Source organism: Equus quagga, chromosome 10 (genome assembly GCF_021613505.1).
Source record: "Equus quagga isolate Etosha38 chromosome 10, UCLA_HA_Equagga_1.0, whole genome shotgun sequence".
NCBI classification, from domain to species: domain Eukaryota; kingdom Metazoa; phylum Chordata; class Mammalia; order Perissodactyla; family Equidae; genus Equus; species Equus quagga.
The window spans coordinates 117,822,520-117,850,177 of record NC_060276.1 but is presented as its reverse complement, the minus strand read 5'-3'; the positions used below and the strand labels follow the sequence as shown (position 1 = coordinate 117,850,177).

At 42.5% G+C, this 27,658-nt stretch overlaps 1 protein-coding gene across 9 annotated transcripts; it reads right to left on the bottom strand.

Moving 5' to 3' along the window:
* Nucleotides 1-27,658, bottom strand: PNPLA4 (patatin like phospholipase domain containing 4). 9 transcript variants are annotated; one of them, XM_046672572.1, is made up of 7 exons: nucleotides 26,814-27,130; nucleotides 25,908-26,100; nucleotides 21,402-21,496; nucleotides 21,106-21,241; nucleotides 10,310-10,375; nucleotides 1,000-1,152; nucleotides 6-225 (listed from the first exon to the last, which is right to left on the bottom strand). In XM_046672572.1, exons 1-7 carry the CDS (start codon nucleotides 26,876-26,878, stop codon nucleotides 94-96), a joined length of 840 nt encoding a protein of 279 aa, XP_046528528.1. In that variant the 5' UTR covers nucleotides 26,879-27,130; the 3' UTR covers nucleotides 6-93. The 9 variants fall into 9 exon arrangements, with proteins under 9 accessions (XP_046528531.1, XP_046528528.1, XP_046528530.1 ...); XM_046672574.1 differs by lacking the exon at nucleotides 26,814-27,130 and adding an exon at nucleotides 26,640-26,707; XM_046672579.1 differs by lacking the exon at nucleotides 26,814-27,130 and adding an exon at nucleotides 27,360-27,658 and having other exon boundaries at nucleotides 9-225; nucleotides 25,908-26,059.

Here is a 27,658-nt window from a genome sequence, read left to right as displayed (position 1 = left end):
AGTTCTGATACTTTTTTTAAAAGAAGGATTTAATTAGAAACTTCCACCAAAAACTCTCTGAAATGTGTTTTGCCTTATAAACTTTTAAGCATTCTATTCAAACCAATTTTCTTTAAGTAAAAACTGAATGGTATCATCAAAGCCACGTTGATACAATGATTCCATTTTCCTCTTGCCTGGTGGGAAAAGGGCTTGGTTAAGCCTCACCAAATTTGCCACAGACAACTAGGATAGAAAGACAAAATGAAGTTATAGGATATTACAGTACAGGTAATGTATGTTATTTCTGTAACCTAAGTTTTCTTATCACAGATACAATTAGCTATAAAAAAATCAGAAGGAAAAATTAAACTGAAAAAGTTAACCCCACCCATAGACTATATGAGGGTTTATCAGCCTTGGTACTTTCAACATTTTAGGCCAGGTACTTTGCGGTGAGGCTGTCTCATGCATTGTAGAATGCTGAGCAGCATCCCTAGTCTCCACCCACTAGATGCTGGTAGCATCTTCTAGATGTGACAACCGAAAATGTCTCCAGACATTGCTAAATGTCTCCTGCATATAATATAATTTCCTGTTGAGAACTATTAGATTGCATTAAGGGAACCAATATTTTTACGTAAATTATTCAGTTGAGTCCCTAAGGTTTTCTCCAATATTTCTGCATACTTAATTATTGCCATCTTTTTAAACAAATAAATGATCTAATTTAAAATTGTACTTAAATCCTGCCAGTTTATTAACCTGAAAAAGAAATGAAGAAACAGAAAACATTTCACAAATAGACAGTTAATCAATAGTAGAAGGATTGCACACTCCCAGTCTATAGGTGCCCAGATCCATATGCATGATGACATATGTTGTAAAGTATTAAAACACATACACTGAGAAGATTCAACCTGTACATAAAATTATCGATGAGCTTCCAAAGTTTTGGAAGCATGTGGAAAATTTTAGAAGATTAAGACACTTCAAATATCAGTGAACGTAATTACTCACCATTATATCCTGATTGGCGATAGTAACATACAGATCCAGCTGCCCTTTGTCCTGCGGGGAGATGTCCAATCGTCCACTGAAGGGTGAGATGGTCACTGTCCGGCCTACAGGCAGGATGGGAAGGCTATTGGTGAGGCCTCCATCCACCCACTTCTGTGGAAAGAAACACCCCTTGTCAGCACGTGTCAACGACATACTTCCCACGTGAAGAGAATGAGCATGGATTTCTCAACAGCACTCTTTCCTTCTAACACAATCCAGGCCTTGGATATGCTCTTAAATTACTATTTATGAGGACTAATTTGATTGGGGATTTGTTTTGGAAGCAAATCAATTTTTGTACACATATCATGTACCCATATAAGAACTTGACAAAATCAAGAAACTCTTCAATTGTTTAAAAGCTTTAACTTGGGGCCAGCCCAGTGGCGCAGCAGTTAAGTGCGCACGTTCCACTTCTGGGTGGCCCAGGGTTCGCTGGTTCAGATCCCGGATGTGGACATGGCACCACTTGGCACGCCATGCTGTGGTAGGCGTCCCACATATAAAGTAGAGGAAGACGGGCACAGATGTTAGCTCAGGGCCAGGCTTCCTCAGCAAAAAGAGGAGGATTGGCAGATGTTAGCTTAGAGCTAAACTTCCTTGGAAAAAAAAAATAAATAAATAAAATAATGAAAGCTTTAACTAGATTATTTTACATAAGATGTACCTAAATTTTTACTGATGACAGTGCACTTGTACAAAGATGTGTAATTACGTTGGGATTTGTTATCTAATCAAAGTGGAAAGCCAAGTTTACTGTTGACACTGAACAAAGCATCCACCACCACAGGACATTCCATTTTTGTTATAAGAACCAGAAATTGGCATTTTATGCAGCAAACTTAAAAATAAATAGACCAACCAGAAATCTTTCTATTTCCAAAGTGGCTCCTGAGATCCATGCCCAAAGGAGAGGGATGGAGAGAGCAGATTGGAGAAGCTTCTAGAAGCTTCTGCTGACCTGTATGCTGAGGAAGGACTGAAGAAGCACAAACACAATATTCCTTATGCTATTTCAAGGCAAAAGAGTCTCAATCCCTCCTTGAACTGACATATTAACATAATGAGCTCTAACAATAAACAAACACACATGATGAATCTGTCATTGGAAATATCCTTCAGTTGATAAGCATAGACAAAAGAGAAAAAGTCTGGCAATGGCTGAGCACCCCACAGACAGGAATCTTTAGTGGAGAAGTCTGTACACTGAGTTTCACCTGAACATTTGTTTAAAATGTAATGTAGAAAAAACAAAGCTGAGCTGTGGAGCACAAAAGTGGAGTGAGGAGGGAGAAACGGGTTAGGATAAAATGTCCTTAACTTAGTTAAGACAATTCATTCATTTTTTTCTAAGGGGTCTTTTTTTTTTTAATCTCTCTTACTTGTTTTTATTTCTAAAGCTGGTGACCAAAGGATCAGACTACATTGTTTACAATACCCTTGGCCAGACACCAACTCCCTCAAAGGGAACAAAAGTAAATAAATAAAAAGTGAAAATTTCTTTTGAGGGAATTACATTTTGGTGGAGGAGAAAACATAACTAGATTGGATTAAAATAGAACCAAGCTGGATAATTTGCATATTGTCATTATTTTTGAAAGAACAAACACACATTATTATATAATCATATTATGTGTACTATATGGACACATACATAGTCATGTGTTTGTGTATATGTATATGAGTATATATGCTTATATATGGCTATATAAACACAGTTTAAAAGGGGAGGTTTGCAGTAAGAAGGCCCTAAAATACCTGGTTCTGTGCCTTATCGTCCCAGGGCTTTTTTTTCCAATTGCTTTGGGTATGGATAACAATTTCTGTAACCGGTTAATATCTAGAGAAGAAAAGACACCTTCCGAAATTATCTTTCATATTCTCAACAGAATATCTCACCAATGACGTAAAAATTCATTTAGGTTTCATCAAGGGAAACTAAGAATATGTACCATGTGTCATATAACTTTAAGTAAGAGCCCATCTGACTTATTCAACTTAAGGAAAAGAAGGGCAATCTGGCTCATTAAATTGCAAAGTGTTCTCATTTACCATGGGGTTAATGACTGCTGTTTCAGAGAATTGAAAATCCTTTTTCCAAATTTTGTTTGCTCTTGTTAGTTTATTCTGATTGGATAAATGACTACGGAAAACATACAGCTTATCAAATGAGTTGATTAAATTTGCAATGTTACTAGCACCTCTGTAACCATAACCCCACCTGCTCAGATATTCTAAACGCAGTGAGTGCATCTTATTCCTGATTTATGCTCTCATGAGCTGCATCGCTCCCAAACAACCACACATGCATTCAGGCATGCTGATTCTAGCAAAATTTCTGGAAACAACAGCAGCAGCAAACATTCTTCAACCTCCAAATTAAAATGAAAACATTTTACATCTTGTGTGCTACTGAAAGTGTAAAATTCTGTATCTTAAAGACTGTCCATGAATTCTCTGGCTGTTTGCCACATGTTCCTGCAAGTCCTGCCCACATTCGACCTCGTGGGTAACATTCCCTAAGCTGGCAGCTACTGCCATGAGCTTCTATGATTCCAAAATCTTCCTCAAGAGAAAGAACTCTGCTGGTTCTTCCCAGGACGGTTCTGCCTGGAGTTTGTTAGTTTTCTGCACATGGCACCATAATCCTCAAAGGAATGGGAAGGCCAAACACAGAACAAATTCCTGAGCAGTATGTGTTGCAAAAACAAACTTGCTGCTGGCCCTACAGTACTGTCACTTGTCCTAATACCCTTTCTTCCAACCTCTGACCATATTCCAAGCATGCTCCACATTAAAGTCAACTGCCTGCGGCCAAAGAGCTATGAATAAACAAGTGTTCAACAGAAAATCAAATCGCATGCCCCATGGTGGGGTGGGGGCCTACTGGGACTCTTCTCTAAGGGTTACAGCGCTGAAAGCCAGAAGTAATGGAATCACTTCTAACGGGACAGCAGCACCTTTACTCCCAAACAGGCCAGGCTATTCATCTGTCCGTACTGGTCAAATTTTGCCCTACAAGCTGACGTGTTATGGGACATGTAAAGAACATCCACTGAGGTTTATAAATTCAAACAACTCCTGTCATATAATTTAAGGGGAAACTTGAAAAACAACCTGATGAGGTATTCTCTACTGAAAGAGCCTAGTTATTCATTAGGCAAGAACTTCCACAGCATCCAGTGTGTGCCCGGATATGCGTCAGACACTGGCATGTTTGTGACAGAACCCCAATATAGGGCTAAATTTCCTTCAGGTGTACTGTGCTCAAAAAACAAGTGAATAAAAAATGCTTTGTTGGGAGAATGAATGAGATGTTGATATCTACAATTATTATAAATACCATGGCACAGGGCGTAATGGTTTATAAAACAACTTCTTATGTATCATTTAATTGACCTTTATAGGAATATTGCTAGTATATTGTTTCCTCATTTTACAGAAAAGGCCATTGAGGCTTGCAGGCTTACTTGCTCTAGGTCAGCGGTTGCCAAACTACGGCTCACCATCTGCTTCTATGAATAAAGTTCTATTGGCACACAGCCATACCCTTTCATTTACGTATTTATTGCCTGTGGCTGCTTTCCCACCGCAACAGCACAGTTGAGTAGTGTGTCTGTTGACAGAGACTGTATTTCCCACAATGCTAAAAGTATTTACTATCTGATACTTTACAGAAAATATTTGCCAACCCCTGCTGTGGAGTATGCAGGCAAGAGGAGTGGAGCTGGTCTATTTACTTCAATTCAGTGTTGTTTCTCATACACTGTAAAATACTGCAATGCGTGATGGAGGTAGGGCAAATCAGAATTGTTTTCTTCAGGGTCAGGGACAAGTGGGCCAGGGGAAGTAAATGTGCTTTGAAAAATAATTTTGTAGTTGCAAAGATATCTTCTTTGCTTTCATGCTATAGAGAACAAATAGTCATGTCCAACAGAACGTTCTTTGTTAGTGATTCTCAAAATAGAGGAGAGAGAAAGAGAGAAAAGGAGATACCTAGCCCCCAGGACATAGGTCAGAATCTCCCATTTGGGGTGAGGAAACACAGGAGGGGAGGAGAGACATATGAGATTTTTTCATCAAAGGGAGACAGGTTAAAATAAAATTTTGAAAAAGAAGTTGAGAAACCCTGCCATACTGACTTCCACTAATGATTCTTGGTACATTGCTGTCTTTCTTAATTTTTGGATTTCTGAAGATTACTCAAAAACAGTGACTCTAGGTATCCAATTTTGAGAAACCTCTAAAGAAATATTTAGAGATGACATTCTATAAACGCTATGTAGTAAATATTACCTGGAAGACTAACCTATTTTTTCAAAACTGAAAAAGACAAGGCAAAAAAAAGTTTAAAAAGCTGCTGAAAAATAATGATTTTCTATTTCAGAGTAACTGTAAATTGATAACCAGATTTCCATCAAGTTTAATCCAGCTGGCAGCCAGGCCAGCTGTCACTGTTTGCTATGATGGAGACTGGGCTACGCATCCACGTGAAATGTCTAATTCATGAAGAAACAGAAGCCTAAGGACCACAGAAATAATTTTATATAAATACATGGTAATGAAGAGTATTCCACAATTTTGTTTCACACAGATAAGTCAATAATGACAGGATTAATAATCCATCACCCACGCAAAAGGCTCGATGGACTAGAGTAATATAATGATAAACTTTCTCTATATAATACAGAGTCAAAATATTACTTGAATTCTAACTCAGACCAAAAAAAAAAAAAACCTACAACTTTTCTTGTGATCTTCATATATCAGTTCTAGAGATTATCTCATTCTGTTATTCTGATATTGTAGTCAATACTGCTTCTATCAGTTAAAAAAAACCCCAACAGGGGCTGGCCCCGTGGCCGAGTGGTTAAGTTCGCGTGCTCCGCTGCAGGCGGCCCAGTGTTTCGTTGGTTCGAATCCTGGGCGCGGACATGGCACTGCTCATCAAACCACGCTGAGGCAGCGTCCCACATGCCACAACTAGAAGGACTCACAACGAAGAATATACAACTATGTACTGGGGGGCTTTGGGGAGAAAAAGGAAAAAATAAAATCTTAAAAAAAAAAACAAAAAAAACCCCAACAACTTATTAGTTAGGAATTCCTCTTAAAATTCCTCATTCTTGTTCCAAACTGATGACAAGCACCTATGAAAATGTGGCCTGACAGTATGCTTAGCTTATTTGATCACTGGAAGGAGGCCATATGCACTGAAAGAAAATTCATTAGACAAAAATATAAGACTGAACTTCCATTAATTTCTGTTCATTTATTCAACTGTTAATGAAGATTTAATATTAGCAGGGTGCTAAACATGGCCTTATAAGATGAAGCCAGGAAAGCTACAAAAACTTTTAAAAAATTTTAGGAAAATGAAGCAGTTTTCAAAGATGTCACAACACTTTAAATAACTGGGAGACAGTTTAGGAAGGAATCATACTGTTATTTGCTGTGGTTTAAGTTAACCTTAAGCCTTATGAAAGTATGAAACATTTAAGTGATTAATAATAAAAGATATTTTAAAAATAAAAATATTAGGTTCACAAATAAATGTGAGGACGATCCAGGCTGTTCGATACCTAGACGGACACAAGGAGATCTGTGTACTGAGTAAGGGTGGCAGGGTGGAGCTGGACTCACCCTGTCTCAGCCGGGCCACACGGCCACCAGGCATTCCTCAGCCTCCCACGGCACCCCAGGGCACGTGCAAGGAATGCCAGCTCCCTCTGTACCTCCTGCCGCGTGACCTCCAGCGCTGCAGAAAAACACCCAAAGCCAACGAACAAAACAAAACCGGAGCTCCGCGAAAACACTAAAACCTAGGAGAGGTGTTTTCAGCATGACGGCAAGTTTGTGTAATTTAAATTGTATGAAAAGCTCACACCCACAGTAAGCACTGCATTTAAAACAAAGTTCACATTTCCCTGAAAACGGAAAGAGTCTAGAAAATAACTTGGCCTAGAAAGCCTATTAAAGTGTGGGAGGAGATCAGGCTGATAGAGAGTCAGTAATAAGCAGAGAACGACACAGGCAAATGGTGGTTTTGTGGCTGCATAACTGAAGCTAGGTCTCGGAGCGCCCTGTCAATCACTGTGTGCATGGGGCTGCCCTTCTTCGCCTTCCTTCAACAACCAGGAAAATCGACTGCTTTCAGGAGACATTAGGTTCCATCCAACAACTAAGTCTGATGCGTCTACTATGCACAGATACGAGTAATCAGCAAGACCTTGTCAACCTGCCCAAGGTCAAGGGACTCAGGGTGACGGCCTCCATCTTTCTCACAGCTCTGGGCACTGTATTCCCTGCTGTTGATTGTGGCTGTCCTTCTATGCTCATGTCCAAGTATTCAATCATATAATGGGAAATTCAACTGAGGACATCTGACCCATTAACCATTCCTAGTTTGCAGGCCACACACCCAAGAAGTAGGGGTGGGGACAGATGGAAATAAAATGAGGGAGATACTTTTGAAAGGAATGAACAAGGCAAGGCAGGGCAAGAGGTACAGCAGAGATACAAACATTAGAGAGCATCCTGGGAAAGTCGCCCCCTTACTAGCTAGGTGACCTCAGTGAAATAGATGAACATCTCCGCATCTCAATTTCCTCATCTGCAAAATACAGGTAACAATCCCTACAACAGATAGGAGAGGATTCTGATAGAAAACAATAACAACAGAAGTTTTACTTCTTTTTCTGCAAAAAGGAATATGGGCAGTGGATTGGTAAGCCACCCCCCTCAAGCCCCCACCAAATCATTCAGGGCCCACATCTTTCTAGCTCATAATTTGGCCATCATCAGGGTGTGATTTGTGATCTCATGAGCCACAATGGCTGCTGGGGCTCAAGTCATCACCTCTAAGTTCTGGGCAGCAAGAAGGAAAGAAAGGCATATAACCTCCCTTCCTGTAAATCCCACAGTAATTCGGTGTATATTTCATTGGCCAGCACTTAAATGGCTGGCCACACCTAGCTACAAGGGAAGCAGGGAAATGTCGCCTTTTAACTATACAGCACTAGATCCAGCTAAAAATTGGGGTTCTGTTACTAAGGAAGGAAAGGAAAGTATATGTTGGAAGAAAACTAGGAGCTTCCACCACCTGCACCTCTTTCATAATATAGTTATTAGTATTTAAACAAGGGAAATGTTTGGCATAGTCTTAGAGCATACGGGGCTCCTGGGACTCAGCTCTGCTCTAATCTTGACTCCAGCCTCCCTTTCCCCACATCCCACCTCTTACTATCACTTCAGATTCCACCTACATTCCACCTTCTCGGTCACTACCTCTTAATTATGGATTACATCAGCAATTCTGACGACTCGACTTCTGAACTCCCTTTTCACGATAACATATAATCTCATGAAATTAGCTTTTTTTTTTTTTTTTACCATTTAGCCATTTCTGTCATTATGGTATATTATAAAGCAATAATTTGAAGTAAAATCACTACATTTCAGATCATTATAAAATTAAAGTTCATAACATAAGGTTGATTTGATGGTATCTTTATTCAAAATTAATGTGTAAAAATAAATGTTGACTTTCACTCATACAGTAAGAGGGAAAATGCTACTTACTTTACAATAATTATGTAAAATGCAATGCCTCTCAAATAAATTTTTAAATGACAACATAGATCATGATCCTTGGGAACTAAAGATCTGTTAGCTCTGAGAGACAGTATCAAAAATAAGAAAAAACCCTGCTTTCCAGGGGCTGATGTTTAAATTATTTTATGTTGCTCTTAAAAAAAAACCAATGTATATTTTCTTTCTATCTGGTCACAAAGAGGGTTTTAGCCTACTGTACGTGAGCACATCACTGTGAACAATATATTGTATACATATGGCTAACAGACAGAGTTCAGATTGGACATAACAGTCACTCGCAGACTTTCCATCTCCGTCGTCTACACGGCCGCGCCAGTTGCTTACCCTCTCTTTACCTCACCCTCCTCAACTGTCCTTTTAGACATCATCCTGGGGCAGACCAGTTTGGGCCCAGAATCACACGGGAAACACAGAAGACTGGAAAGACCAGGAAAGCTCAAAGAAAGAAAATCGCAAGGACTGACAAGATCAGAACCCAGACAGGTCCCCCATCATATTAGGTGAGGGATGCAAAAACCAATTCCTTGCTTGTGAGACCATCGAGTCTTTGAGCACAGGCACAGTGCTGGACCCTCAAAGTGAATGAATGCATGAATGACAGACATGAAACCCTTCTCATGTACTCATTTATGAATAAATAAAGACGTATTATATATATAAACAACAAATGGCATTTATTCATCCATGAATATGTGTCTGATCTTGGGTATGTGCTAAACAGAGACTGTATTTGATTATAACATGCACATCTCTGATATGTATTAAATAGAGATTGTATTTGATCATACAAAGCATATCTCGGGCATGTGTTAGATAGTATATTTGATTACAAAATGCACATCTCTGGTATGTGTTAAATAGAGATTGTATTTGATCATAGAAAGCAGGCATGTGTTAGATACTGTATCTGATTATAAAATGCACATCTCTGGTATGTATTAAAGTGCGTGCAGGTGTGGGGGAGCGGCTAGAGTAGGTGGTGAACATTTCGTACAAACATGGTGAGAAGGCAGACGGGAGCTGGCTGAAATGTCCTTGGGCAGCACTGAGAGCAGACTGCAGGTGGACGCTCGCCTCTAAACGTCTCGGGGGGAAAAAGCTGGCTTCCGGCCTGGAGGGCCAGCCCCAAGTGAGGGAAGCTCTCCTGGAATGAAGGCTGTTTCCCCTCCTCCTTGACAAACATCCTGGTGAGAGGAGGACCTGGGAGGGGGCTTGTGGCGCAGCAGGGTGTCTGACATAGGATGGGATGAAGTCTCGGGCTCTGTTTGGGAGGGTAGGTGTGAGGCACCATGATCCTTTCCTTCTCCCACTCTGACAGTGCGGTTCCGTTTCTAGCTGTTTATGGAGGGGCTGTGAATAGGACTTTATCAGGAAAAAAAAAGTCTTTTACTCTTTTTTTTAAAAAAGTAAAGGGTTTAGATGGGATGAAAAAAGGAGCCTCCCAGTCAATCATTGTCAACTGCAAGACCTTGCCAATAAGGTACCACGGCCCCATACTTGATTTTTCTTCTGTTGAGCAGAAACAAAACTACATATGAAAAGAAAATTACGTAAACTGATTAGGAGCCACCAGAATAATTATAAAATCGGCTCTTTCAAAGGAAACATATTGAACCGGGAACTCCTTGTAATTCTTCAGTGAGAGCAACATTACCTGCCCTCTGTATTCCACTGGATTCAGTCCCGCGTAAATAGGCACGAAGCTGCTGGCTAAGAGAACCTAGACGGATAAGAGAAAGACACAGTCAGGAGCATGGGCATTAACGCTCGCACGACAGATTTGATACAGTATTTACTGTAAAATTTTAAATTTTTTAAAAATTTTAAAAAATCTACTCTGAAAAATTAAGTAAGTTCCATATATTTCAAGTGCACCATGGGACACACTTAAACAGAAGATAACATTTCAATATCTGAAAAGACCCTAGAGAGATGTGTACAACGCAATGTTCTCTGACTCAGTGGACTTCACCTGAGTGAAATCGGCATTTCAATCATAGACAACCAAGGTGTTATGAAATTAAAGCCCAGGTAAGTCTACATTCTGGAGTATGTACAGGGTGCAAATAAATTATTTACAATGTTCTATCATACACTGCAAAAATGGTTTTAAAGTTGCGCTCGTATTTTCCCGAGGAACAAACTCCTCTGGTTATTACAGAGGAGATTAGCCTGCAGCTCAGGGATGTTCGAATTTATGTCACCAGGATGTCACCAAGGGAGCAACACATTTTATGTGCTAGCGACATGGTCTGGATATACAACGAGACAGTGGCAGGGAGAGACACCAATTATACTTCATCTTCCATTTAAAAAGTCAAAAAAGATTGCTGTTTAAAATATGACCATTTCTTCCAACAGAAGAAGTCGGGGTCCGGGAGCTTTTCTGACATGCCCATGTTTTGTTCTGCAGTGGAGTTTCCAAATCCCTAGTCTTTATTTGGAAAGAGACAGCATTAGATACTGAATGTTTAAGCTATACTGTTTCAACCGAGAAGCAAAGACTCCATGGTTGGTTGTTGTCAAAGATTGCATGAGATTTCCTTTTTTTGGCATATATTATTCAGAAATGGACTGTGGCCCAAAAACTGATTTGTAAATCATCCATTTAGAATTATTTAAAACTAAGAGGGCATTTTCCCCAAAGAAGCTATTTCATAGATATGATTTCTGAGGTCAGCTCTCAAAGGCCAATTTGTTCTGAATTGCGACTAAATGATAGAGCCAGTCACCAGCATAACATGATTTCTACAGGAAAAATCCTCTCAGGTTGCCACTGGACACAGCTGGAACCCATTTATTTCTGCGCCATGTCCCTGGGACTTGGCACAGCTTTCTCATGCAGTGCTTCCTCCTCTACCACGTCTCCTGGCTCCTCACGGCCAAAAAGCCCGCTGCAGGGAGGGGTCTGCATCTCCTTCACGGAGCTGATACCCAACACATCCCTGCTGGCGGCTCTCCCTTCCCCGAGGTAGGAGTGAGGACCTCCTGTGCTTCCCCCCACTCTCAACAGTGGGAGAAACAAGGACTCCTCCATGTTGTTGGTGGCATGTTGGGTGCATGGGAGAGGTCCTGACTGTAACAGCTCCCACAGTAACGGGCTCCTGACAGGTGGCCCAGAAGCATCTGGGGCGTCAGATTTGGGTAGTGGCAAATTCATTGGTGTAAGGGCACAACAGGGGGACTCCAGCAGGAAAGAAGCAAGGAAGTGACAGGTGTTACATGTGCCTGTTGTGCCAGACTGGTGCTAAGTACCAGAACCAGGTACATAATTTGTGGGCCCAGAGTGAAATGAAAACACAGGTATTAAGAATTGCAAGATGTCGACAGTGCGGCATTAAACCAAGGCACAATGACACCCTTGCACAAGAGTCTTCAGAAGAAAAGTCAAACAGACATGCCACTAGCAAGGCATTCATCTCAAAATCTCAGAGGTCAATGCGCAGCATGACAGAAGAGTATGCCGTTACGTTAACCATGCCCGTTCCACAACAGGCAAAGCAGGAGTGAGCATCACCTGATCTCGGGTGATCCGTGGAAGATCACTTAAATCAGTGGGCAGACAGGGGGGAACCAAGCGCATTCAGGCCCAACCTTCCCAGCCCTCGGGGAGCGGTGACGTCAGTAGTTGGGTTTTTTTCAGAGAAAGGCTGTTTACAGTTACGGTGTCTGAGTGCACTGGAACTAAATTTGGCCCTATCATCAATTGGCTACTCCTTTAAAAAACACAATTACAGACTCTAGGTATGTTTTGCAAGCACAATGCAGCTATTTAATGAAGTTATTCGGCAAACTGCGACATTGCACCGTAGCAATAACTGGAACAATTTGTGGATAGTGCACATATCAGGAAATTACAGTACTTAGAGGTCTTTAAAGAACCAAAGAGGCTCTATAAATACAACGATTTATTTCACTATGCTGCACAGACATATGTGCCCTGCGGGGGAAAAAAAATCACTACCCTTACAGCCAGAATTATGTGGCTTTTTTCCCCCTGTGTCAAAGTATAATGTGAAGTTCACAAGTTAATGTTTGGAACTCTTTTGAGGTGTTTGGATGAAAAATGCTATCCAATTACTTTGCTACAGATAATAACAGTAAGAATCCTCCTAAATGATATGAAGAGTGCAATGAACTGGAAAATACCTGTCACTCCTCCAAATCAATGTATTTGTTCTGTCATAGCCTCTCTCCCTTTATATGGGCTGGTGATCTGTATATCAAACTACATTTAGTGGGAAAATTAGCTTTTGATAGTTAAGAACTAAGCGGCTTTTCTTACTTGGAGTCAGCGTATTGCCATTTTATTACAAGCAAATAGGATCTTCTAAGGAAGGAGACAAAGGCTGACATTCTAAGGCCACTTAATAAAATATTATGCCTAACCATGTGCTTTTACTGTGTCTGACCTCATTGTTTTCCCAGTAAAACTTCTCTCACCAATAAATCTCAATACATCTAGAGCAGTGGTTCTCAACCAGGGGGTCTTAGCCCCCTGGGGACATTTAGCAATATCTGGAGACAGTTTTGTTTCACACTCTGTGTGGGGGTGGTCCTACTGGCATCTATTGAGTAGAGGCCAGGGTGCTTCTAAACATCCCACAATGTGCAGGACAGCCACCACCACAAAGAAGTATCGGATCCCAAGTGTCACGAGCACCACGGTTTGGAGCACTGAGACAGAAATCAGGGACCTCCCATTCAGACTCCATCACTGGGCCCAGCACCTTAAGCCTTACATGTAGCTTAAACCATTGATTTGGTTTTTGTTTCATTCTTACTAAATATACAATGATCAAAAGAAAAGTCAGTGACTTCCTGCAGCAACCGTATAAAACATTGCCAAGTGCATATTCAATACACGTTCTGACTGCTCTTTTCATTTTACATTTTATAGAAAAGGGGTGTTTACAAAATTATGTGGCCTGGCTTCCTTAGAGAATAAATTCTCAACAAGTTTCATTTATGCCTAAAGTTTACTGTGGAGTTTAATGAGAATCTGGCTGTTTATTCAGAACCTGCTGGTGTAGTTGAAATTCAAAGACAGATTCAAATTTATCTTCCCAAGTCTTCCCAAGATAATGACCAATCTTAAATTCAGTCCTTATTTCACCTTCCCATGGCTAAATGTGAGATCTTGCTGTAAGAGCATTCTCGCTAAGTACAAGGAAATTTAGGACATCATAGCAATGGAGACAGGGTGGCTCTTCCCAAGAGGGACAAGGTTCTGCAGGAAAGCTTTCCTTGGTACATATATCAAAGAGCATTCATGTATGACAAGACCATTTCAGATCATATATGTGCATCAGTCTTAAACACAAAGAATTCAATGATTTGTACTAATTCAGACAAGTGGTGGAACACCACCACTCTGCAGCATAGTTAATTTCAAAATCAGTTCTGGTCAGCTGTGGAGGTGACATGACTTTCTTTTAAACAAAGGATTTACCTCCCTAATTATGCTTTCCTGTAGGCTACTATTAAAATGTGCTTGGATTTCCTGATTGCATGTTTCGTTCTGAAGAAACATAGCCCAGAATAAAATCTGGCACTTGAAATGAATGAGTTGATTTGCAAAATGTATACATTTGGACATTCAGGGGATAATGCGTAGAGAGGCCCAGAAGTAAACGAATCGTGAAGCACCCATGATAAACATGAAGAGTTGGCAGCGATGAGACTCAGGAGAGCAAGGACCCCTGAAGGTTAGCAGGTGTACTTGGTAAGTACCCAAGAGTTGACGAAGCCCTTTTGCACATATTATTTCACTTGATCTTCGTAGCAGTTTGTGGGGTAGTTGGGACAGTGTGGATTCTATCTTACGGATGAAGAAACTAAGGTACTGACAAGTTGAGACTTGCCAAGGATCCCACAGTTCGTCAGCACAAGGCCTGGGCTTTTCCATCCCCAAAGTACCATCTGCCTTCGCAGAAACTATCTCACGTTGGCATTGATCTGTTGAAAGCAACTGGCCTGCAGGCATAAATGATCAGTGGATTTGATCCTCCGTGGGGACATTTTTACGTGTGCCCCCTCACCCCCAAAAAGGGTGTGGCATCCAAAATGAATCTCTGGTTGATGGGAAATAAAGGTGAGCTGTTTGGAGGAGGGAGTCTCCTGGGGCTCTGGTTTAACTATATAAAGGACTCTCCCCTCTGTAGGTCATCTCATAGCTGGTGGCAGCCGACATCACATATGTTTCCCTATCTCGGCACAGTCACTATTGGGGAGGAGGGGAGTGGTTGGCACAGATAAATTCTGGACAAATACCTGAAGATCACGTCTGTCTTATAATGGTATATAAAGAATGGAAAAAACTGAGGTTCTTAGTCCACTCAGGCTGCTATAACAAAATACCATAAACTGGGTGACTTAAAAAACAATAGTCATTTATTTCTCACAGTTCTGGAGACTGGGAAGTTGAAGATCAAGGTGCCTGCATATTTGGTGTCTGGTAATAGTCTGATTCCTGGTTCATAGACAGTGGTCTTCTCACTGTGTCCTCACATGGCGGAAGGGCCAGGGAGCTCCCCGGGGTCTCCTATAAGGGCACTGATCTCATTCCTGAAGGCTGCACCCTCATGACCCAAGCACCTCCCAAAGGCCACACCTCCTAATACCACCACAATGGGGGTTAGGATTTTAACATGAATTTTGGGGTGACACAAACATTCAGACCATAGCATTCAACCTCTGCTCCCCAAGATCCATGTCCTTGTTGCATGCAAAATACATTCATTCCATCCCAATAGCCAAAAAAGTCTTAACTTGTTCCGGCATCAACTCAAAAATTTAAAGTCCAAAGTCTCATGTAAATATCACCACGGTCAGGTAGGGGTGAGCCTCAAGGTGCCATTCATCCTGAGACAAAGTGCTCTCCAGGTGTGAACCTGTGAAATCAATCATGTTATGTGCTTCCCACTACAACGGCAGGACGGGCATAGGATGGACATTACCATTCCAAAAGAGAGAAATAGGAAAGAAAAAAGGGCAACAGGTCCTCTGCAACCCAATGGGGCAAATTCCATCAGACCCTAAGGTTGGAGAACAATCCTCCTAGGCTTGAGGCTTTGCCCTCCAGGCCCCTGGGGCAGGGGTCCTGCCCCTGCAGCTTTGCAGGGCAGCCCTGCCCCTACAGCAGCTCTGTGGCTGGTTCCCGCTCCACGGCAGTTCTCTACAGTGGCCCCAGCTCTGCACAGCTCTGTGACTGGGTCTCATGCCAGAAGCTTCCCAGAGTTGGTACCACCTCATGCCGATTGCTCTACAATCTGGGGTCTCAGTGGTAGCCTCGCCCCCATGGCTCTGCCAGCATTGCCCTAGTGGGGGTGTCTGCAGGTCTTTCTTCCACTATCTTGGACAATGGTCCTGCTTCTGTTCTGAAGACTGATTAATCTCCTCATCAGATGGTTGTTTTGTGTCCATGTCCCATCCCCCGCTCCACCCGGCCTTTCTGTTCTGTTCTGAAGAAGCTCTCTCATTCTTTTCAACAAGGATAGGCTGAGAATGTTCCAAATCTTCAGTTCTGCTTCACTTTTGATGAACAATCCCATGTTGAAGTCATTTCTCTCCTCTTGCATTTTACTGTAAGCAGTCAAGAGAAACCAGGTCACTCCTTCAACACTTTGCTTAGAAATTGCCTCATCGAATATCCAGGTTCATTGCTCACAAGTTCTACCTTCCACAGAAGACTAGGGCTTGAAGACAATTCAGCCAGTTCTTTGCCACTTTATAACAAGGATGGCCTTTCCTCCGTTGTCCAATAACATTTCCTCATTTTCGTTTGAGACCTTATCAGAATGGCCTTTACCATCCATATTTCTACCCACATTCTGCTCACAACCACTTAGCAATCTCCAGGAAGATGGAGGCTGTTTCTCCAGCTCTCCTCTTTTCTTTGTGAGGACTCACCAGAATCATCTTTAAAGGTCTGTTCACGGCAATGCAGGCTTTCTCTAGTATGCATCTCAAAACTTCCAGCCTCAGCCCACTACCCAGTTCCAAAGCCTCTTCCACTCTTCTGGGTATTTGTGACAGAAGCAGCCCCACTTCTCAGTACCAATATCCTGTCTTATTCCTTTGGGTTATAACAAAATACTATAAACTGGGTGGCCTATAAACAATAGACATTTACGTCTCACAGTTCTGGAGGCTCAGAATTCCAAGATTAAGGCACTGGTAGATTCAGTGCCCGGTGAGAACTCGCTTCTCACTGTGTCTTCACGTGGAAGAAGGAGTGAAGGAGCTCCCTGGTGTCTCTTGTATAAGGACACTAATCTCATTCATGAGGGCTCTGCCCTCGTGACCTAATCACCTTCTAAAGGTTCTACTTCCTAATACCATCACATCGGGGATTAGGATTTCAACATTTGAATCTTGCGTGGACACAAATATTCAGCCCATAGCACTGAGTTAAATCACCATGGACACAAGATTCAGAATACTATGGAAATCTAATCCCAAATAAAATGAATCTTTGGACCACACCATTGGTCAACAGAGGTTCTCAGAAAATAATCAACTATCATTGTACCTATCAAATGAAAGGACAATTTTTTCATTCACTAAAAACAATTTAAGTATGAATCATCACACTAAAGCAAATTTTTAAAAAAGAAGGCCAGTGGTGAAGAGGTGTAAAACCAATGACTTCAGGTGGCAAAACTTGGTAGTATTCCATTTCCTGAGATGTTATAGATGTAGGTTAGCACATTGTTCATGAACAAAGATGGGGAAAAAGGATTTAAAGAAGAAAATTTGTAAGAAAGGGTGAATCCTACTCAGTCTGCAGAAAAGGAAGTTGTGATTGAACACACAGTTTCATGACAGACTCAAATGGGGTGATGACCAACAATGTGTGTGGCTTATTATCTTAATCATTCATTATTTACTAAATATTGGCTGTATTCAACATGCATTTAGGGCTTTACTGTTTAAAACACACTTTTACATGCTCACGGTTGAGAACTGGGCTCAAACATAATTACAGCCACGTACTGCATAACAATGATTCAGTCAACGATAGACTACATATATGGCAGTGGGCCCATAACATTAGTACCATACAGCCTAGGTGTGTAGTAGGCTATACCATCTAGGTTTGTGTAAGTACTCTCTATGATGTTCACACAATGACAAAATCTCCTAACAATGCATTTCTCAGAACATATCCTTGTCATTAAGCAACACAAGACTGTAGTCCGTGAGGTCACTGTCAGGAAACGACTGACCTAGAGATGAACACTGGGAGATGTCCACAAAACAAGTAATAATCCAAGAGAGCATTTCAAAAGGACTTAAAGTACACACACACACGTAAGCTACAGGTTTCTAGCTGGATTTTCAGGCACCTAGACACCCTACCTGTAACACAAGGTAGCAGTCAGCCAACGGATAATGAAGACCCTGGCATTTTTTAAAAATCTAACTATTATGTAAAAGAATAAATGAGTTGATAAAAATCACCAATATTTAGTCCTCTCCCACATTCCTTACTGGCTACCAATTGCTATTTGGCATACTCTACCTCTGGTTTCTGTTTCTCTCATCTAGAGAATTTCCAGATAGTTGAAAGTAAACCCAGGCCTGTGTGATCAGAGCCAGGTATGTAAAGCTCCCAGAGACTCGAGTTCCACATTGCAGGCCTACTTCTACTCTCGGCTTGGGGAACCCCCCATCTCTACCGGAGGGAAGAGGAAGGACGGGCAGGCGGCTTTCTTCTCTCCCTCCCCACTGACCAGATGGTCAGAACGACCACCGCACACGATACCACCCCAGACAATGTTCTCCCACTGGCCTCTTCTTTCATCAGAACACATAAGCTTGATAACGTCACTACCCAGAAGGGGGATTTCTTTCGTTTTCCCTCCACGCCTTTTCCTTTTCCCCGGTCTAGTTCTCACCCAGTTTTACTCCTTTGAACTAAATGTTTCATGAGTATTCCAGGAAGATATTTCAGACATTTTAACAGCCACCATCTGCTATCAACCAACTATCTATCTTTCCTTTTTTGGTTCTGTAAAAGGTTAGAGAATTCTACTAAACATTTAAAATGCTTTCTGTATAACCTAGGAAAGATGCAATTATTCTCCTTACGAGGTATTACACATTTGTGTCAACTATTTCTCTTCTGTTCAGTGAACTCAAGTAATTACACCAATCTCTGAATAGTTATTATCAAAAACAAAGCAAATTGAAAAAAATCATGTTTACTACTGCAACAGTTTGCTATTGCTGCTACAACAAATTACCACAAACTTAGAGGCTTAAAACAACATAGATTGATGACCATGTGGTCTAGAGGTCAGCATCTGGCACGGGTCTCACCAGGGCAAACCGGGGTGCTGGCAGGGCTGCCTTCCTTTTGGGAGGTGCTGGAGGAGAATCCGTTTCCTGCTCATTCAGACATTGGCAGGATTCAGTTCCATCCAGCTGTAGGACTGCGTGCCCTCTGCCTTGCTAGCTGTCAGAGGGGAGCAGTCCTTGGCTCCTAGAAGCCTCCGTGCTCTCCTCGCAGGAGAGCTCTACATCTCAGAACCAGCAACGGTGCATGGAATCCAGGAAAAGTCTTCACTTTTAAGGACTCCCATGCTTAGCGTCGGTCCACTCAGATGATCCAGGATCATCTCTCCATCTAAGACCCTTACCTAAATCTGATCTCTAAAATTCCTTTTACCATGTAAGGGAGCATAGCCATAGGTGCTGGGGATTTGGGTGTGGACAATTTGGGGGCCGTTTTCAGCTGACCACATTTCCACATAAAAGGAACTGAGAGGAGAGTAATGTTATCCAGCCTGCGGTGTAATCAAGCACAATGTTAGAGACCCGGACTGTAGTCCCAGCTGGGCCACTAACCAGCTAAATTATTTTGTCCAGGTTATCGAGTGTGTGGGATCCAGATTCTTTGTTCTTTTGTTTTAATAGATGCCACCTGACTTCATTTAATTATTCTTTGTATTCATTGATTGAACGAATATTGATGGGGTTGGCATTGTGCCAGGTGCTGGCACTAAAGCAGTGGACAAAACAGAGTAATCTCTGCCCCCTTGGTGCTTACGTTCTAGTGAAGGAGAGCAGACAACAAAAACTAAATAAATTAAAGCAGTAAAATACAGAGTATGCTGAACAGGAGGGGAGCAAGGAAACACCAGGGGTTCCAACGCTGCAGATGGAGTAGCTAAGGGCAGACTCAATGAGAAGGCACTGCTGTGGGGAGAATTCCCCTCTTGTTTAAGGACACGATGAAAGGTAGTCTTGTTCCCATACAAACCAGAAGGGGTATTCCATCCCATCGCGAGCCTTATGTATCTATATTGGGCATTGACAATTTGTAACAATTCAGGCATGGACTGACCACCTTCTCCCTTCATATTTTGCAAGTCTACATAAGATTATAGAAAAATGCCTTTTTCTAACACACACTATTAATTTATAAGTGAGAGACTGGCGTAATCAGTATACTGAGTAAAAATATTCTAATCTCTTAAGTCACAAAGTAATTTTACTTGTCAGTTCAACATTTCATTAGGTATTTCAAATTATATCATTCAAATGTGAAATTTGAACAGTAAGATTCACTAGTAAAAATCAATGCATTTATCATCTCATTCAGGTGGAACTTTTACCACTCATTTTCAACCCACCACCGTCTGCTGTATCCAAACATGCATTCTCCACATTACGTGAAGCTCGCAATGATTCCTACACAAGGAAAAAGAAAGAAAAAATTGTCTGGCTTTTCTAAGAAAAGCACAGCCTTCCCAATTTACAAATCTGTCATGTATTACCTTAGAAAGCGCATTGTTATATGCGAGTGATTCTGCTCAAGTATTTCCCAGGGATAATGAATTCTCAACCAACCAACTTTCAAATGTGTTTGGATAGAAAGGTCTCAAAACAAAATGGAAGAAATGAAATGGAACATGAGATTGAAAAGTTAAGAGACCTGGGTTCCAGAGTCGGTTCCCACTGGCAATCAGTACCACTTGGGCATGCCACAGGAAATCTTTCTATCTGTCTCTTCTGTTAAAAAAACAATAAAAGGGCAGTGGTCACACCTGTCCTACCTGATTTCCAGCAGGATTGTGGAAGGACTGAATAAGATGGCATGTGTACAAAGTCTTACATGAACAGCAAAGTGTTAGCTCCATAAGTTTAAGGAAGTGTTACTGTCACTAAACCGCATCAGTGACCTGCTTCACAGATCAGCACGAACATCACAAGAAAAACACTTAGCAAGCACGGGAGGCCTCTGGAGCTGCGTGGCTTGAGGTGGCCTTGGAGGGATGCTGGTTGATCCATTCAGCAAACAGTTTACTGAGCACTTATCATCTTGATAAGTGCTTGATACGAAACACCAGATCAAAGGAACGTGGTGATGCTCGTTGCTTGTGAGAAGTATTTAAATCAGCATGAGCTGACTCCTTCAAAAGTGAAATGCGGCCATGTTACCTTAATGAGGTCTTCCCTGGAGGAAAAACTTGAGACTAAGTAATTTTCTCTGGTCTTGGTGTTGGTGATGGATACGTGCAGTCGGTTGTGGGCCAGCTCGTGAGCGTTGTCGGGGAGAATCGACTCCATTCCACCTCTAAAGAAGAAAAAGTGACCCGTATTATTCACCTTTAATTATTGAACACCTTGTAAATATTTTAGAAGAGAGAATGCTGAGCTGAGTTTGCCACAGTTTATATAGAGTCTCCTCAGCATGCTGTCTTCACGTGCTTTGGGGGAATGTACAATATACGTACCTCAATCGGGCCATGAAATCATAGCCGGGTGTTACTGCCCCGAAAGACTGCCTTCGGACTTCTTCAGCAAACTTGTAGGTGAATTCATTACATTCCTGAAACAGAAAATGAATAGGTGACCCTACGTTTTGTCAAAAAAATTTCATTCTGGGGCTGGCCCCGTGGCCGAGTGGTTAAGTTCGCGCGCTCCGCTGCAGGCGGCCCAGTGTTTCGTTAGTTCGAATCCTGGGCGCAGACATGGCACTGCTCGTCAGACCACGCTGAGGCAGCGTCCCACATGCCACAACTAGAAGAACCCACAACGAAGAATACACAACTATGTACTGGGGGGCTTTGGGGAGAAAAAGGAAAAAATAAAATTAAAAAAAAAAAAAAATTTCATTCTGGTTCCAGAACTCTGTGCTGATCACACAAGCCACCTGGACTCTAAAAACCCAAGGCCAGACTTTGGATGCCACACTCCACAGGTGCAGGAATCCCCACCTGGCCTGGTCCTCAGCCACCACTCCTGGTCCCCAGGCAAGCTATGTGTTCTTCCAGTTCCACTCTCATTTTTGCTTTTAAAATCCCTTCAAATGGCATTGCCCACATTTGGAAAATCCTTGAAGGCTCCGTTCTAATTCTAATTTAGCATATTCTTCTACAGATTTCTTCCATTAACCTCTTCTCCCACCCCAATGCTGTGCCCTCAGAAACATTTCAATCGCAGCTCTGCAACAGTGCTGATTAGTAATGACGACACCAACATTAGAGAAAGGAGTCATAATGACCACTGTTTGCAAGCACTGCATTAGTCTCTGGAGATCAGTCTTGGGCACGAGTATTTCGTAAAAGTCCCCCAGGCAGGTCTAATGGACAGCCAGGGCTGGGATCCAGTGATGAGGCCCCTGTCAGCTCATCTTCACATAACCCCGCAAGAAGGGTGTGATCACCCACTTGACAGGTAAGAAAACTGAGGCTTGGAGAGATTAAGAGTCTTTCCCAATATCTCATCAAAAATCAGTGTCAGAGGCAGGATTTGAATCCAGGTCTGTCTTTCATTTATTAATGAATTCATTCAGCAACCTCCCAGCACCAGGCCCTGGGCTGGGCACTAGGACTTGGCCAAGAATGAGATACGAAGAGCTCCTGCCCTCATGGGGCTTAGGAGTGCCTCAATGAGTAGATCACAGAGAGCTAGGAGAGCATCCATGTGAGAGGCAGAATCAAGCCCCACCTTCCCCCAAACACACCAACATTCCAGTGCCTAGAACCCATGAATACGTTCCCTACATGACAAAAGGGACTTTGCAGGTATGATCAAGTCAAGGATTTTGAGATGGGGAGATGATCCTGGATTATCCAGGGCCCCATGTGATCACGGGGGTCCCTATAAGTCAAAAAGGGAGGCAGGAGCGTGGAGTCAAGAGAGAATGTGAAGATGCTGTGGGGGTCAGAATAGGCCACCCTAAAATGTATCCCTTTGGCTTGATTATTTTTAAGGACAAAAGACTCTAAAAGAAAACTTTGACCTGCCCCTTAACTGCCTAAAAGAATTTAAGATAGAAGACCTGTTCCAGGAAGGAGCTAACACCATAGATAACTATAGTATAACATAAACTAGGTGTGGTAGACAGGGAGGAACCTTCAAGGGCTTTTTAATCAAAGTCCTCTCCACTCTCATTGTCTTCGCAAGGCATGATCCACATTTGTTTACCAGACATTTGCTTTTCCGTCTCCATGTAAATTGCCTTCCTCCCCTTTGAAGTCCCAAACCAATACCCCCAACACCCTCCTTTTGTCTTTGCTGAAGATGTTTAAGGTGGTGGGTTCCACCATTTTGGTGAGTTACTCAGTTTTCCTGGGTCTCTCCCATGTATTCATGCTATTAAACTTTGTTTGATTTTCTCCTGTTATTCTGTCTCATGTGAATTTAATTTTTAGATCAGCCCAAGGACCTAGAGGGTAGAGGACTAGTTCTTCCTCCTTAGAATGCTATAGTTAGGCCTTTAAAGATGGAGGAAGGTGCCATGAGCCAGGGAATGCAGGCAGCCTCTAGAATCTGGAAAAGGCAAGGAAACTGATTCTCCCCGAGAGCCTCCAGAGGGAGCATGGACGTGCTGACACTTTGATTTTAGTCACTGAGAACTTCTCAGTACCCCAGAATTGTAAGAAAATAAATGTGCATTGTGTGAAGCCACTAAGTTTATGGTCATTTATTGCAGAAGCAACGAGAAATAATACTGAGTCAACCTCCAACTTCAGGGGTCACAAAGGATTTGCTCCAACATGACATCTGGGCTGAGACCTACAATATGAACAGGAGTTGGACAGGAGACAGAGGTGGAAGATGATGACAGGCAAAGACAACAGCGAGGACTACCCAGAGAGGAGCACAGACTAGAAAGGCATCATCAGCAAGCCATGAGAGCGCTCAGTCACACAGCCCATGAGGCAGGCTGAGAAATCCCGACCCCATCCTAAATCAGCAAGGAGCCCCCGGGGTGTGGGAGGGGGAAGTGCGGGGGTGAGCATCAGACATGTGCTTGGGTAAACTCAGTCTAAGTGCTGTCAGGTGGGTGGTTTGTAGGCCACAGGAGTGGAGGCAGGAAGGAAGCCACTGTAGGCTTCTAGGTGACAGAAGGGGGTCGCCCCCCAAATATGTGCTCTTTCTCCTAAGCTAGACTGCCCACTGAGCTTCTTTTCTTGTATTAATTTTAGTTACACACACACACACACCTCTGACCAGACTGAAAACTTATTAAGGAATGGCCTTACTCATCTTTGAGCTCCCCACTCTGTGTAGCCATGCCCTGCTAATTGTGAGGGCTGAGGAAAGGCCCACAGCACTGAGCTCGGAACATGTCAATGTCTAAATTCACCCACCACCTAAAATACACCCGGCGTCAGGTGCTCCTCTTAATTATACATGCATAAGCTCAGAACTAGATTAATTACTCCCATATTTGTCACAACACCACAAAGTTCGAGGAACTTACACCATGAGCGAGAACTGAGCTAACGGGGATTCAAGTAGGTAGAAAATAGTTTGCTAGAAAGACTCAAAATGATCCTACGAGTGGTATATTTCAAATGCTACAAAGAAATAACCTCAAGTCAAATGGCTGAAAATTTATTTCAAAAAAGGAGAAATGTGGATGTCCTAGGTAAATACAGAGAATCATTTTCCATCTTCCAATGTGAGCACCCAATAGACTTACCCTCTCCAGTTTATTGAAAAAATAAATAAGAACGGGTAATCTGACTTGAAAATATGGTGATTTCAAGTGTAAATTCAAGTAAACCATTCAATGTCTGAACACCACAGTTTTCAGTTAAGTGGCTGTATTATAGTATTTCCAAATCACATTAATTCTAAATCACACTTAATACATTTCTACGTCTGCTGAGGATTCGAAACCAAGTCTACTCAACTCCAAAGTTCAGGATTTGCTCCCACCTAAGGGAAAGACTGCACCAAACAGGAGTCAACGGCCCCTTAGTAGCTCCTGCTTCTGAAAGGAAACAAACTTCTGAGAAGGAGCTAGCTTGCAACTCAAACACAGGATTCTGCTAGTTTGGGGGGAGTTTTCACACTGTTTTATAGTTTCCCTGATTTCCAGTTCTCACGCTGTACAAGCTCTAAAGTTTTTAATCACTTTTCTAGTTCCTTATGAAGCAACCACACAGACTGGAAGAAAAGAGGAGTGGATTTTTGAATAACTGGGCTCAAACCCAGTTTCTCTTCCATAAGCAGATTTGAGAACGAGATTTTGGATGGTTAAAATTTTGCAGTTTTGAAATTTTAAATGTGACAAATTCACTCTTGGGAATGAATGTGTTAATCATTATTTGATTATTGTTCTAAGACACTAGAGTACTAGAGTATGTAAGTAATTAACAAATATATTTTCCACCTACAGGAGCCAGCTCTCACAGTCAGCAAATGCATAATCACTGTCTAGAAGCAGAAAACAGATTTTTAAAACATAAATTGCATTAAATAAAATACTTAATGAAGGCTTATTTTTATTATATCTGGATAAACTGGAATTCAGGGCTTCTTGCTATGAGAATGAAAAACAAATTCTAATATCATTCTACTTGATAGAAATTATGGGCCCACATTTTAATGTATACACCTATTTGTAAATAGGAGCGAGCAAAGAGTCATTGGCCACATGTTCATGGCCTTGAAAAGAGGCCTTGTGTCCTTGTCATGATCAGATAAGGAAGAAATATCCTTTGCTTGAGAGAAACAGAGCTGGAATCATAAGACTAAATAAACTCTCAAGAGTAAAATAAGGCATTTTATTTCTTTGTCTCCTGTCACCAAAAATAATCTTCTTTTCCAAAGCCAGAGCACAGATCCCTAATGATTAAATTTTAAAAGAAAAGCATTCACCTTTTCTGTTTCCCAGGCAAAGGATTATTTCTCTGCAGTTAACTTAGTAGAGCTAACATTCATCTTTGCTGTTTGATCTTAATTTCTCGATGAGGAACACAGCCTAGTTACTACTTAATTACCTCTATTTTTTCTGGTGCTGTTAGCAGGACAGAAGCAACCAAGGATCCCGCAGAGGCGCCGGCAAAGGCCTTGACATCCTTCAGGAGCTTTTTGCCATGCCTGCATAGTGCAGATGCTGCCCCCAAGTGGTAAATGCCCAGAAATCCACACGCTGCAAACGACAAGTTGATGTGCTTCATTCTAGCTGCAAAACTGGCCATACAAAAACCCAAAAATGCTGTAAGTTGGTATAATGTATTCCACATGCTGTGTAGTCTTATCATCATTCCAAGCCTGTCTTCTAATAGATAATTCTTTGTTCTAAGCACAGTATTTTCAATTAAAGTCTAATTAAACACCCAAACCTTTCAAGGAAACTTTTTTCCCTCTCTCACCTTGACTCAATATAGTTTTATTAACTAAAAAAAGTGACATTCCATATATATATAGATTATGCAATGTATTATTTAATTACTGGACAAAAGAAAAGATGGATAAATTCTATTCGGCAAGGCATTTGGTCTTTTTTCTTGTCCTTTTGAAACCTTTGGGGGGTGGGCTACTATTGTGGAAAGGTGAAATCATTACAGACTGTAGCAAATTCCAAATGAAGGACACCTTTGCTCCTTGCAAGTGCATCAGTACATTTCAAACAGAAGTGCTCGCCTCCACCCCACATTTCCATTGCGAGCATCCAGAATTTTTTAAAAAACTGATGCCCACAATTATTCAATAATGCAATAAGCAATTACCCAACAATGCAATATATTATACAGCCAAGTTTCTCAACACAAACTGAGGTCATGACTGGCAAGGGCAATTGAAGGCTTAAGGAAACGTTATCCGCACCACTTGATGTTTGCCCAAGCCTCAGTGGGCAGGATTTCACCACGTGGATGAATTCCTGGCCCCACAACGCTGCTCACTTGGACGCCCTCAGGGCTTCCCCGAGTCTCCGGGACCCCGATTCCGAGACCTTCAGATTAAGCATAGACCCCAGCTTCGATTCTAGGAACCTAAAGCCATTGTTTGATGCACGAAGCCGGGCCCTGCGCGGGAGGAAGCTGAGCCCCTGCAGCCGAGCCCCGGTTTTGGTTTAATTTCTGCAGATCGGAGGGAGGGGCGAGGTCGGGCGCTTAGCGCCCAAGTAGCGGGCCCAGCCCGCGCAGGCCCGGTGCCCGCCCGCGGCCTGGCGGCGGCAGGGTACAAGTCACTGCCGCACCAGCCCCGGAAGGTCCCGCCCCGAGGGCGGCCTCGGGGGGCCGAAACCCACCGCCCGCCCGCCCGGCGCTCCGCCCTACCAAAGCAGGCCTGAGGCACTTCCGTGTTGAACGCCCTCCCCCCCGCCCACTTAACCGGAAGGCGGGACCGGGCTGTCACTCAACAGGCCCCACCTATCAGGGCCAGACCACGCCCATTCACCGGGCGCCCGCCCAGGAAGGTCCCGCGGAAGGGGTTGGGGGCCGGCCTACCTGCGCGGGTGTGTGACATCACCAAGCCAACGCGGGCGTACTCTCGGCCCCGCCTGCTCTATTTAAACCGCTGAACTCAATATGGCGGCGCGCACTCGGCCGCATGACCCGGGTGTCCCGAGTGCGGGTAAGGGACAGAACTTTCTTGACTCCAGTCATGCTGTTTTCCGATACCTAGAGATGCGTTTTCGTCCCTGTGCACCTTTTAGCGCCGCCTGCGGGCCAGTCCTCACCTGCGAGTCCGCTGACCCTGAACGACTTTCATTTGTTGCGCACCAGAAGTGCTTAGCCCTTTTCAG

What these genes read in the sequence shown, in the direction of transcription:
- PNPLA4 (XM_046672572.1), bottom strand. Translation starts at nt 26,878, where the DNA reads ATGCTTAATCTGAAGGTCTCGGAATCGGGGTCCCGGAGACTCGGGGAA. An exon ending in GAAGCCCTGAGGGCGTCCAA is followed by an intron (nt 26,101 to 26,813) that starts GTGAGCAGCGTT and finishes TTGTATGGCCAG; the next exon opens with TTTTGCAGCTAGAATGAAGC. An exon ending in CAGTGGAATACAGAGGGCAG is followed by an intron (nt 1,153 to 10,309) that starts GTAATGTTGCTC and finishes TTCTTTCCACAG; the next exon opens with AAGTGGGTGGATGGAGGCCT.